Here is a 13047-nt window from a genome sequence, read left to right on the forward strand (position 1 = left end):
TTGAGCAACATATCTAAGTATGGGCTTTGCGGGTGGTGGGTGTGTTTTGTGCTGATCAGCAGCATATAAGCTCCGCCTTATCTCAGCTCACTGGTCACCATAACAACACCTACCCGTAGCACGCGCTCCAGCAGGTATATCTCACTGGTCATCCCCAAAGCCAACACCTCATTTGGCCGCCGTTCCTTCGAAGATCTCTGCTGTCAGTGACTGAAAGTCATTGCGAAAATCGCTGAAGTTGGAGACTTATATCTCCCTCACTAATTTTAAGCTTCAGATATCTGAGCAGCTTACCAATCGCTGCAGCTGTACACAGCCCATCTGTAAATAGCCCATCCAACTACCTACCTCATCCCCATATTGTTTTTATTGACTTTTTTTGCTCTTTTGCACACCACTATTTCTACTTGCACATCATCATCTGCACATCTATCACTCCATACCCAACGAAAAACCGGTGTTTCTAACAGTTTTGTTATATTTCAGTCTTCTGTGATGTATATGAAGTGTAATATTGAGATGCAAACTCAAAATTCAGTACATTTCAACTCTATATCTGACATGGTACAGGTGTCTTCTTTTTAAGCCCATAACCATGTGTGAGGTGTATACTTTTGTTTCAAAGTAGATTTGTTTGACTACCAATAATCACTTTGTGTGACCCTGATTTAGCCCCCTGTAATAAAAGGTTAAAAAAATGAATCCGGTTGCTCAACTACCATTGATTGTTAGCTAGCGATAGCTAAAGTTAGCAAAAGTTTGTACTGCCTATTTTTGTTTCGATTTGAGTTTCTTCAATTACAGATAAGGCAAACCATGAAAACCCATTGTTGGTTTGTGAAAAAAATAGGGTGCATTGACACATTTTTGCCTATTCAACCAACTAACAAGAAGCTTGTAATGCAGCTATGGTGCAGCTATGCAAATCACTATTTTTGCAGGTAATGCCATCAATAGGACAAGGTAATCAAATTGAGCTTTCATTATTGTGTTATCTTTCCTTGTGAGTTACATTTACTGCACTCTCCAATGTGTTATAAGGAAATGAATGTCCAGTTATAAGCTGTACAGTTACGTATGCCATGCCTGTTTATAGTTTATCTGTCTTTATGACCTAGGAAATATGGAGTTGTATCAGAATGTTTAGCAATTCACATGACTGACTCCTTGTTTCTACCAAATTCCCATGGTTTCTTGTTCATGATGCTAAACTGACTTGGCCTTCTTCCTCACTCACAGCCAGCATGTTTCAGTTCATGCTGTTCACTACTCTTCTGCTGGGTAAGTTAAGTCTAAGAAGTTTGCTGCATCGCAGGAAATGCAGAGATTCACTGAAAACCTGCACTAACACACGATTATATTAACAGTATTGCACTTTTCATGTAGCCTACTTTTGGCCAGCTAAAAGCGTATAACCACCGTTCAAGCAACATTATGGACTAAACGTTCAAATCCTGTTGCTGCAGGATTATTTTGCTGTGACAATATGGGTGAAATTAAGATCCTACATCTGTATAGTGATTTGTGAATGTTTGGTGGTCTTATGGTTTGAATTGCTCTGTGGATGCTCTTCCCACAGATTTATCCTCAGTGTCCTCAGCTGTTCTAGTACGGGATGGATCCTCTGTGACTCTGCTCTGCAAAAACTCTGACATGTGTAATGCTTGCTGGAGCAGAAAATGTAGTAATTGGTTTTGGTGCGTTGAACCAATAGTGGAGGTATCCGGACCTGACATCATTTTTGGCCCGACACACCCTGACAAATACAGCCTCAGAGGAGACCTGAGCATTGGAGAGGTAGACCTCACCCTTTCAAATGTGAAGCCAGCAGACGACGGGACCTACTGCTGCATGACCAGTGCATCACCAAACCCAATGACCTACCATCTGAAAATAGTTAATGGCAAGTGGTTTTATGTCAATGTCCTTAAATTCTGGTCCAGGGAAAGTACTCCCTTTCTAAGTATGTGTTTGCCTTTATTGTTGCTTGTGTCACTGACAGTTGTCACAAACAGTATATTTACCATCAACTCACTGCGATACTAGACTTTTGTCCAACAGCCGCAAATGTCAGATTGTGGAATGTTGAATCATCAATAGAATTGACTTGCCTGGTCAAAATAATGACAATAGCTCATCACATTGATGACTTCAATGACGCAATAACCCAGATTTGGTGAAGTTTAGGCAAGGACTCAACTTGGTCAGGGTCGGGGCTATTGTTAAGGGAGAAGTTACACCATTAGACCTGATCACGTGCTAACACCTGCTCAGCAGCCCTCTGGTGGACGAACTGTCATACTGCCTCCTGATGTAAAACTACCTTGGTCAGAAGTCAAATAGCGCAGTCTGAGGCTTGCGACCTGGCTGACTTGCCTGAACTGTTTTACTTTTCTTTGTAACAAAGGTTGTGTGAGGGAGCTCCTGAAAGATGTTTGTTTAATTTATAATGACGTTAAGAACTTTGCAAGCCCAAATGCAAACCAATGTCAACAGAGCTGCACCCAACTTGATACCTGTCAGTATTTCACAGGTAGACATGTTCAATTGAAATATACAACATTCCAATGGCACAGCTGGTAGTGTAGTTTTTATAACTGTTACTGGTACCCACAGATATCCTATCAAATTACAATATATCTACAAAACCATTGTTTTATACAATGTTTTACCATATTTGATCTGTTTCTAGAATTAAAACTTTTCTTTACCAATATGGATGATTCTGTTGTTAGAATCTCATTGTGCATTCTAATCATTCTGTATGTAATTTTATGCTGCTACCATTACCACTGATCATAGTAGTTCGTAAACCATGAAAAGGAATCTCCAGCTGCACTTCATAACCTCAACAACGAATTTACCACGTGACTGAGTTAGCAATTACTCAAACTTTCATATGCAACAGATATCAACATAATCAAAAGATAAAGTCTAACTAAATGTTGATCTTCTCACAAAGTCGACAGGAGTGCTATCTGAAGGGCTCAGCTGGTGGCAGGGCAATGAATGTGATACACTTAGAAGACAAAGTTTCAGGCTACACCCTTAAAGACTGCGAGGAAAAAGGTAAGCACCCCCACCTAATTTTTATCTGAAGATCGTTATAAAGACACATTCCGCAGCTTTTCCTTCTCTTTTGGACTACTATCATGGGTCCTATTCATTAGAACCAGAAAGAGCAGAGCTGTTTGAATTTGTCCAACACGCTATGCAAGTGATGCGTTGTTTTCGAGGAAGTAGCCTTGTCGTTTGTTTTGAATGGTCTTCAGGGCTAAAACTTTACAAAAGCCATCTGGCCATCCACCAACACAACTAGAATTATATATACAGTACCACTCAAACATTTGGACACACCTACTCATTCAGGGGTTTTTCTTTATTTGCACTATTTTCTACATTGTAAAATAATAATGAAGACATGAAAACTATAAAATAACACGTGGAATCATGTAGTAACCAAAAAAGTGTTTGGTTAGATTCTTCAAAGTAGCCACCCTTTGCCTTGATGACAACTTTGCACAATCTTGGCATTCTCTCAACCAGCTTGACCTGGAATGCTTTTCAAACAGTCTTGAAGGAGTTCCCACATAGGCTGAGCACATGTTGGCTGCTTTTCCTTCTCTCTGCAGTCCAACTAATCCAAAACCATCTCAATTGGGTTGAGGTTGGGTGATTGTGGAGGCCAGGTCATCTTATGCAGCACTCCATCACTCTCCTTCTTGGTCAAATAGCCCTTACACAGCCTGGAGGTGTGTTGGGTCATTGTCCTGTTGAAAAACAAATTATAATCCCACTAAGCGCAAACCAGATGGGATGGCGTATCGCTGCAGAATGCTGTTATAGCCATGCTGGTTAAATGTGCATTGAATTCTAAATAAATCACCGACAGTGTCACCAGCAAAGCACCCTCACACCTCCTCCTCCATGCTTCACGTTGGGAACCACATATGCAGAGATTATCCGTTCACCTATTCTGCGTCTCACAAAGATATGGCGGTTGGAACCAAAAATCTCCAATTTGTACTCATCACACCAAAGGACAGATTTGTAATTGTTCATTGCTTGTGTTTCTTGGCCCAAGCAAGTCTCTTCTTCTTATTGGTGTCCTTTAGAATTGGTTTCTTTGCAGCAATTCGACCATGAAGGCCTGATTCACACAGTTTCTTCTGAACAGTTGATATTGAGATTTGTCTGTTACTTGAAATCTGAAACATTTATTTGGGCTGCAATCTGAGGTGCAGTTATTCTGCTGAATTTATCCTCTGCAACAGAGGTAACTCTGGGTCTTCCTTTCATGTGGCAATCCTGATGAGAGCCAGTTTCATCATAGCACTTTATGGGTATTTTTATTTTATTTAACCTTTATTTAACTAGGCAAGTCAGTTAAGAACAAATTCTTATTTACAATGACGGCCTACCAAAAGGTAAAAGGCCTGGGATTAAAAATATATATTTTTTATTAAATATAAATATAGGACAAAACACACATCACGACAAGAGAGACAACACAACACTACATAAATAGAGACCTAAGACAACAACATAGCAAGGCAGCAACACATGACAACACAGCATGGTAGCAATACAACATGACAACAACATGGTAGCAACACAACTTGGTAGCAGCACAAAACATGATACAAACATTATTGGGCACAGACAACAGCACAAACGGCAAGAAGATAGAGACAACTTTTGCGACTGCACTTGAAGAAACTTGAAAAGTTCTTGACATTTTCCGGATTAACTGATCTTCATGTCTTAAAGTAATGATGGACTGTCGTTTCTCTTTGCTTATTTGAGCTGTTCTTGCCATAAAATGGACTTGGTCTTTTACCAAATAGGGCTATCTTCTGTATACCACCCATACCTTGTCACAACACAACTGATTGGCTCAAACGCATTAAGAAGGTTAAGAAATTCCACAAATGTACTTTTAACAAGGCACACCTGTTAATTAAAATGCATTCCAGGTGACTACCTCATGAAACTAGTTGAGAGAATGCCAAGAGTGTGCAAAGCTGTCATCAAGGCAAAGGGTGGCTACTTTGAAGAATCTCAAATATAAAATATATTTTGATTTGTTTAACACTTTTTTGCTTATTTCATGACTCCATATGTGTTATTTCATAGTTTTGATGTCTTCAGTATAATTCTACAATGTAGAAAACAAAAAATATAAAGAAAAGCCCTGAAATGAGTAGGCGTGTCCAACCTTTTGACTGGTACTGTATATATCTTAAATTACTGCATTTTCACAAATGTTATGATATAATCGTCAATCCCATTGAAAAGATTACGGGACATGATACGGAATGAGAGGCAGTTAAGAGGCAGTTCCTCTCTAGGTTTCTTCCTAGGTTTTGGCCTTTCTAGGGAGTTTTTCCTATCCACCGTGCTTCTACACCTGCATTGCTTGCTGTTTGGGGTTTTAGGCTGGGTTTCTGTACAGCGCTTTGATATATCAGCTGATGTAAGAAGGGCTATATAAATAAATTTGATTTGAGTTACTTTCAAAGGGTATAAGAAACGTTTGTTTTCGTTTTCTGTTGCAAAACTTTTTGCTACGGTGTGCATTAATGAATAAATGTTTCTCTTCACAGGAAAGAAAACTGTAAGCATGGTGAAGATGTTTCTGAAAGTACCTCCAGGAGTTGATCTTAATGACCCTCTGGTGAAAGAGCAAATTCTCAGACAGGTGGGAGGAGAGGTTTCAGGGAGGAACTTTGGATCTTTGCTATAGATTTGCTAGGGCTCTTTGACAGCGTTGTACAGTAGCCTAATCAATGAAGTGAAAGAATACCTCTCAGACATGTGACAACACTTATACAAATGAGGAAATGGCCATCAGATCATTTCCTGTGGATCACATCTTTGTACAGCATTTGTCATCCATGTTGTTTTTAGATACAGGCAGAGATCACCAAGAGAGATGGAGGTGCATCTGTGCGATGGAAGGAGCAGCCGAATGGCAAAGTCTTCCAGAAGAAAGAGAAAGAGGAGAAAAAGAACAAAGGTAAGTCTAAAGACACAAGACATGACCACTTGAGAATGTTCCAAGTGTTTTAGTCCATTTAGTCCTCATTCTGGGTTATTCTGGGTTAATACCTCAATATAATACATCATAATAAAAATAGCAATACATGTTACCTCTTTGTGTGTGTGTGTGTGTGTGTGTGTGTGTGTGCGTGTGCTTGTGCGTGCGTGTGCATAATTATCTCTTCAGGACAGTGTGTAAAGAAATCACAGGAATGCTGAGTGAGACTCCTACAGGTGACAAAGTGGGCTGCTTTTATTTGAAACAGAAATTAAATTGTTGACGAAGACTAATTTCTTCAAATTGTTCTGCTTTATCTGAAATGTTACATCATGTTCAAAGAGTTGTAGTAGGCACAACAGGGCATGTTGATTTGTTAATCATAATCTGTTCATCAAAGTTGAAGCCTTCACTCTTTTTATTCTTTTTATGCTTTATTTAACCATGATCAGTCACATTGAGATCTCTTTTTCAAGTGAGCCCTGGGATTAATGTAGCAATGTGTAACAAAGCTAAATATTCCTATTCAATCAAAGCTAGAAACCAGGCTTCTAGGGTAGGAGAACAACAACCTATTTACTGTATGATGAGAAACCATGAATGATTTAATATGCAATAAGTACAACTTTTTATTTCACTTTAAACACAGAGCTTTGGATGTGTGAATTCAAGCATGTTTACAGGGCAAACTAATGGTGTCTGAAGTGTGTGCTAAACAAATGTTCTAAAGATAATTATATTTGAACACGCATGCAATATCAACATTCCAAACTATAAGTTATGTCAAACTATTTAAACTATTCACATTAGATATGCATAATTGTTGCAGTGTAACAAATAAAATGTCCACATGGTATTTTGTCTTCACTGGAAACATGGTGGCTCTGACCATGTTGGACTTATAGACCTTAACTGGTCCAGTGTTTTTATTTTAGTAAGTTAAAGATCGTAGTTTCAGTATAGTTTTGTTTGTCAAACCTTGCCTTAATTGTTTTATTTCAGTTTACGAAATAGTTTCATGATTTGTTTTCGTATTAGTTTGCTGTAATAATCTTCTTCCACACAGACTTGATCATCATGCGGCTGGCTCGGGCTGAGTATGGGGCAGGTCCTTTCCAGGTCGCCCAGTGGAGGCCAGAGTTCCAGCCGATGTGTTCGCCGGCGGGGTGCCAGTCACCGTTCAGGCTGGCAGAACCACAGCGGCTGTACCACCACCCTCCTCCTCCCTCAGAGAAGCTGCACGTGTTCTCGGCGATGTCGCCAAAGATGCAGGGTGAGCAGCCATCATTGTCCTTGTCGGTTGTGCTGAAGCCAAAGCCATTCTGGTCAATGCCGGCATATTTCCCACGGATGGCATCACCTATAGAGAGACGGGGAGGGAGGAAGAGAGAGTACTTCAGTTCTACTTCACTCTTGATTATATTGACTTCCACAGCATACATCATTTAAGGATATCAACCCAGAATACATATCATATGACATATGTGATGTGTAATGGTCCCATTGCTGCCACCAAATGTGAAATAACTATAACACTGAAGTAAATAATATGACCACTGTCACCTTGTGCTGTTGAAATCACAGTTACCTGCGTTGCCTTTGTAGGCTCCAACGTTCAGCTTATAGGCCTCCTTCTCCGTGCCCAGACGGAAGTCACTGTACTCAGCGAAGGCAGTGCCCCCTTCAAAGTCCCACAGATCGACCCGCATAGTCGAGTTCAGCCCCCGGCCCCCCTTGGTTAGATCAAACACCTTACTCAGACCAAGCCAGTGGTCCTCTAGGAAACAACAGGGAAGAGAACTGAATTGAGAAGTGAAAAATGTACTTAACATAAATGCACTACAGTATGGGGAACCCTCTATGATAGGTTGATTTAGAAGGTAACATGAGCATTATAAACAAATGCATTTCAATGTTTGTAACATTTGGCTCAGTAAACTACACAGTTCTCAGTATCAGTTGCTGGTGGAATGTGAGGTGCTCAGAGGGACCCTTCCTTACTCTGTAGATTCCCAAAGCCTTGTTTGTACACTGCCCACTTCCTGTTGAAAAGAACCTCTGCCCCGGTGCGCCTCTGAAAGACTGTCCAGCCTCCGTCCACCAGCATCTCACAATACACCTGTATACAACATCAATGTACTTTTCAATCAACAATGTTTTTGACAAGTTGTTTTGTTGTGAACAAAAACAGTCCAAGAATGGAACCCTGTAGAACTCCGTTAACTCTAGCAAGCCTGGCTACACCTTCATCATTCTATAGCTAAGCTTTACCTCCCCTGTGTGGTTGTGTAACCAAATGACAACAGTAGATATTAGTAATGGACCGATAGGATATTTTTGGCAGATACCGATATCCGATATTGTCCTTGCCCAAAAAAACGATACCGATACCCAATACAACATTTTAGCGGTCTTTTAAGCATTCAATTACAGTTAAATAGTTAACACACACACACCCACAGACACACATGGATGTAGCGGTCTAAGGCACTGCTTCTCAGTGCAAGAGGCGTCACTATAGTCCATGGTTCGAATCCAGGCTGTATCATATCCGGCCGTGATTGGGAGTCCCATAGGGCGGCGCACAATTGGCCCAGCGTCCGGATTTGGCCGGGGTAGGCCGTCATTGTAAATAGAAAAATGTTCTTCACTGACTTGCCTTGTTAAATAAAGGTTACAAACACACTCACACACCACACACACACCACACCACACTGACCAAAAAGTTATTTTGTTGGCATTTACGTATGTCCCCATTACCAGTAAAACATAATCAAAACCTATTTCTTTCACTTCCTTGTGTGCTCTTTCGTGGTTAATTTGTTCAGTCATTTCATTCTCAACCAGGATTTCATCATACATGTCAAGCAGTGAAGTTTCAGCTCTGTCTGTCCGTGGTCTCTCTTCCTCGGTGCGCACTGTCACTGTGTCCATTTCCATCTTGTCCTGTTGTGTATATAACATTTCACACAAACCCTGCTTCTGGTCAGCATCGAAGTAGCGGTCCTTGTACCTAGCATCGAGCATGGTGGCGACACAGTAAAGAGGCTCAAAGAGAATGCCACCAAATCGCTTGTTCACAGCCTCGGGTACTTTTGTAAGTTTTAACCCCACGGTCTGTGTCGGCAGATTTGTTGAGCAGGCGTTTCAATGCCATGACAGAGGGTTTCACATCTGCTATAGACGCAGTTGATTACCTTATTCATTGAGCCAGTTGTTTGAATGGAGCTAGGAGTGTTCATGTTTCCAAGTTTCAAATGTTCTCAAATGTCATTGAAATGGCAGCAGCGGTATGAGAACCAGCACATTCTTGAGCAAGCTATGCGGCTTTCCTCAGTAGGAAATCCTCGTCGACCCACTGTGCTGTCAGACTCAGCATGCTCATAGGGCTGACATCGCTGGTCCAAATGTCAGTTGTGACGCCCATAGCAAGTAGCTCACAGATGTACATTTCAACAAAACTGTGTAACTCCGGTAGAGCAACATCTGAAAAATAGTGTGAACCGGGGCTCGACCAGTCGGCGAATGCCAACATCATCCACGACAGAGGACTGTTGATTGTCAAGGGCAATGAAACCATTATCTTGGCATTAATGGGTTCGCCTTTGAGTTGTCTCGCTGAAATGTTCTTACTCTTTCAAATGACTGCTTGACTAGTTGTTGGAAGTATGCGCTTAGTATTTTTCTGCTTTTGTTCTGTGTAGCGGTGTATTTTTCGTGGCGTCATTACATCATCTACTTATGTTACATAGGTCTGCTCGTCAGCTTTGACATCGGTTTTGCACATCGCTATTAAACTAGACATCGGGCCGATGCCAATGTTGGCATTATTAGCTAATATCAGCCGAATCCGATATGCTCGCCGATATATTGTGCATCCCTAGTAGATAAAGTACCTGGCCTAAATATTTTGATGTTTCCATACCTTAAAGGGGGATGTGACTCCTGCAGGCTGTATGACATACACTCCACTGGTGGCTCGAGGGGAGAGAGTTTTGATCTGTGTGCAATCTGTCCCTGAAACAAGCAAACACACATGCACATACACAATAACATATTGAAAAGGGCAGGGGTCAGGTTAAGACTGGTTGTCTCTTGTGTTTTTAAGTAAGTAAGTAAAACAAATAAGTGTTACACTTACCTTGAACAACTAAAGGTGTTTTCTGGCCCTGTACAAAACCAGTAGATAAGTAATGGTTACTCCCAGGTTTAAAGGAATAACATGTTTCTCTGTTTATCAGTGCTGACTGACTGTGTATTTACCTGAGTCTGGTCAGTGAGGCAGATGAGACAGATCACCAGTCCACAAAAAATAATCCTATCCCACATGTTGTCACAATTTTCTGAGAGAGAGAGAGAGAGGGAGTGATGAGAGAGGGAGAAAGGGAGAGGGAGCGATGAGAATGTCATTTTATTTTCAGCTTTTTTCTATTTATGGGTATCATTGATATCACATGAATCTTTTTATTGTAATCCCACAAATTATCATATTTTTGAAATGGCTAAAAAGACTGATATTAATGTCTAATTTATCTAAAATCTTAGCAAACTAGTGTCAAATATCACAACATTATCACAGAGAACCTAAAATGTCACCATTTCCACTCCACTCACAACATGGTGGTCACCATACATGTACTCTTGAAATTCAGTTTGACCCAATTAGGCAGAAATTAAACAGTTAGGCATTTAACACAGGATACATATTATGTAAGTTATTATAATCACAAATTAGAAATATGCCTGCATGTGATTAATAAATGTAGAGAAAACCTACCTTGTCCTGTGTATTCCGTTACGGTCTATGGTCTACTCCCAGTCAGTTTAAAGGTTATTCAGAGAGGGTTTCCTGTAAGCCTATTTATTTAGGTTGAGGGTGCGGAGCAGTAGGTAACCGCCCGTTCAGTCCCAGTCCCACCCCGTGGATCCCCTGGAAAGATCCTTATCATGATCTGTGCATGTGTTTCTTTACCGCAACCATTTGTCACAGTCAATCGTGAGTTATAATTCTTCAAGTTTAACCAGTGAAATGTCCATGCAGCATCTGCATGCCAAACATTTGATCTCAATCAGTTTCATGGGAATATGCATTTAGTAGATGTAGAGAAGATGGTGTTAAGAAACTGTAGAATACTAGTGTTTTGTTTCAATCAAAGCACATCTTTTTCCTAGTGGCACGTGTTGTTGAGTTGTTGCTGTATGAGACACACATTTGACCATTCATACAATCATCCTAAAATGTAAAAAACAATGTGTTTTTTAACTTACAGTAACGTTATACTATGCCTTATTTGGTTATGTTATGTAATATACTATCATTATGTGATCTTGCAGACACTGATTCAGCTTTGATTTAACTTTACTAAATGAGCACCATTCACCAGAGTAGCGTGTTCTTTAAGAGTAGAGCAGAGACTGTGCATAATTAGAGAATCCCGCACATGCGCAGAAACTTCAGGACCTTTAGCCCCTGAAGAGGACTCTGTGAGCCCTGTCGCTGTCTAAACTCACAGCCCCGCCCCAAAGAAAACACACAACATCATTCCAAGACAGGATTTTACAGGAAATTACAAACAGCCAGGAATATATCCAGCACAGTCCGATGAGCAAGGAATAAAATCATGTTTGTGTTTATCTGTCAAATGTCTTTAGATGTATCCTATTCACCCCAAATACAATTGCAAAGTTTTTCAAATGGCATTATTTATGTATCAGGGTTGGGTGGATTACTTGAAAAATTTAATCAGTTACAGATTACAGATTACATAACAATAAAAGTAATTAGTAACATAATCCATTGGATTACACAAAATAAGTAACATACTTTTGGTAATCTGATTACTTTTGGACACTCCTCAGTTAATGCTCTAGAGTCTAGACCGATCAGTTCCTTCTCTAACACTGTTCTGTGGATGCTCTTCCCTCAGATTTATCCTCAGTGTCCAACACCGATGTTGTAGAATGGGATGGATCCTCTGTGAATCTGCTCTGAAAAAACTCTGACATGAGTAATGCTTGCTGGAGAAGAAAAATGTAATTGGTTTCGATGCGCTGAACCCATAGTTGACGTATCAGGAGCCAAAAATGTTTTTGTCCTGACACCCTGACAAACACTGTCTCATAGGTGACCAGATGGGTAACCGGTCTTAAAAAAGTGGCTCACCTTTTAGCCAGATACATTTCTATGGCAATGAATCCTTCAGAACTAACTTGCCCTTATCATGAGCTGTCTTCCCCTCAGCAGCCTCCGCTGAACTCCACTTACCCTGAATGAAGTGACTGAGCTTCAAGTTGAGGACCAATATAAATCAGATTCCCTCCCTCTTGCAAAGATTGCATCATCATCCCTTTCATTTGAGGAAGACAACTTATTAAATATCTTATTAATTTTTTGTGTGTTTTTGTGTGTCACTCATATCAGAGCCATAAACAGAGTCCGTTTTCAAAGGGATTTGTGGCTTTTTAAAGGCAGTCACTCTTTAAGGTCAGGGTTAGGGCTAATGTTAAGGGAGAAGTTACAAGACAGTTAGACCTGATCACGTTAGACCTGATTCTGAGTTTAGCCAGCTAACGTCGCCATGATATTGCCTAAATGTGTAATCAGGGATTTAAATTCGCTGTGAAAGGGATGGTAGCTTATGCTTTACTTCCGTATCCTTTCCCATGCTGTTTTGAATTGGCTTCAAAATAATGTAATAAAATTAATTTAAAAACGCTGTAATTTAAGGTATTGTAGCGAACAGCAGGGCAGGGATGTGAACCAGGGATTGACACTAAGGGTTGCCCTATTGTCTGCGGGAAGTGTACTGAGCAGTCATACTAGTTGAGTCTACTCTGAGGTTGCCCTATTTGGCAGGTGATTATTTAAAAAAAACTTAACTGCAAATAATTCCAGCCTAAAGCTGATCTTTCTCGTTCCTCCCCATTTTTTAGTCGAGTAAATTAAACCTGCTCTGCAAACATTTTTTACTGACAACAACCACAATACAAAGAATTCCACAACTGAT

At 40.4% G+C, this 13047-nt stretch overlaps 1 protein-coding gene across 1 annotated transcript; it reads right to left on the reverse strand.

Annotated features, from left to right (window-relative positions):
- Nucleotides 1-6743: 6743 nt before the first annotated feature.
- Nucleotides 6744-10378, reverse strand: LOC120031760 (angiopoietin-4-like). Its single transcript, XM_038977561.1, has 6 exons — nucleotides 10304-10378; nucleotides 10182-10209; nucleotides 9966-10057; nucleotides 8042-8159; nucleotides 7629-7817; nucleotides 6744-7400 (listed from the first exon to the last, which is right to left on the reverse strand). Exons 1-6 carry the CDS (start codon nucleotides 10367-10369, stop codon nucleotides 7075-7077), a joined length of 819 nt encoding a protein of 272 aa, XP_038833489.1. The 5' UTR covers nucleotides 10370-10378; the 3' UTR covers nucleotides 6744-7074.
- Between the last annotated feature and the right edge of the window lie 2669 nt (nucleotides 10379-13047).

The sequence above is a fragment of the Salvelinus namaycush genome, chromosome 38 (assembly GCF_016432855.1).
Source record: "Salvelinus namaycush isolate Seneca chromosome 38, SaNama_1.0, whole genome shotgun sequence".
NCBI classification, from domain to species: Eukaryota; Metazoa; Chordata; class Actinopteri; order Salmoniformes; family Salmonidae; genus Salvelinus; species Salvelinus namaycush.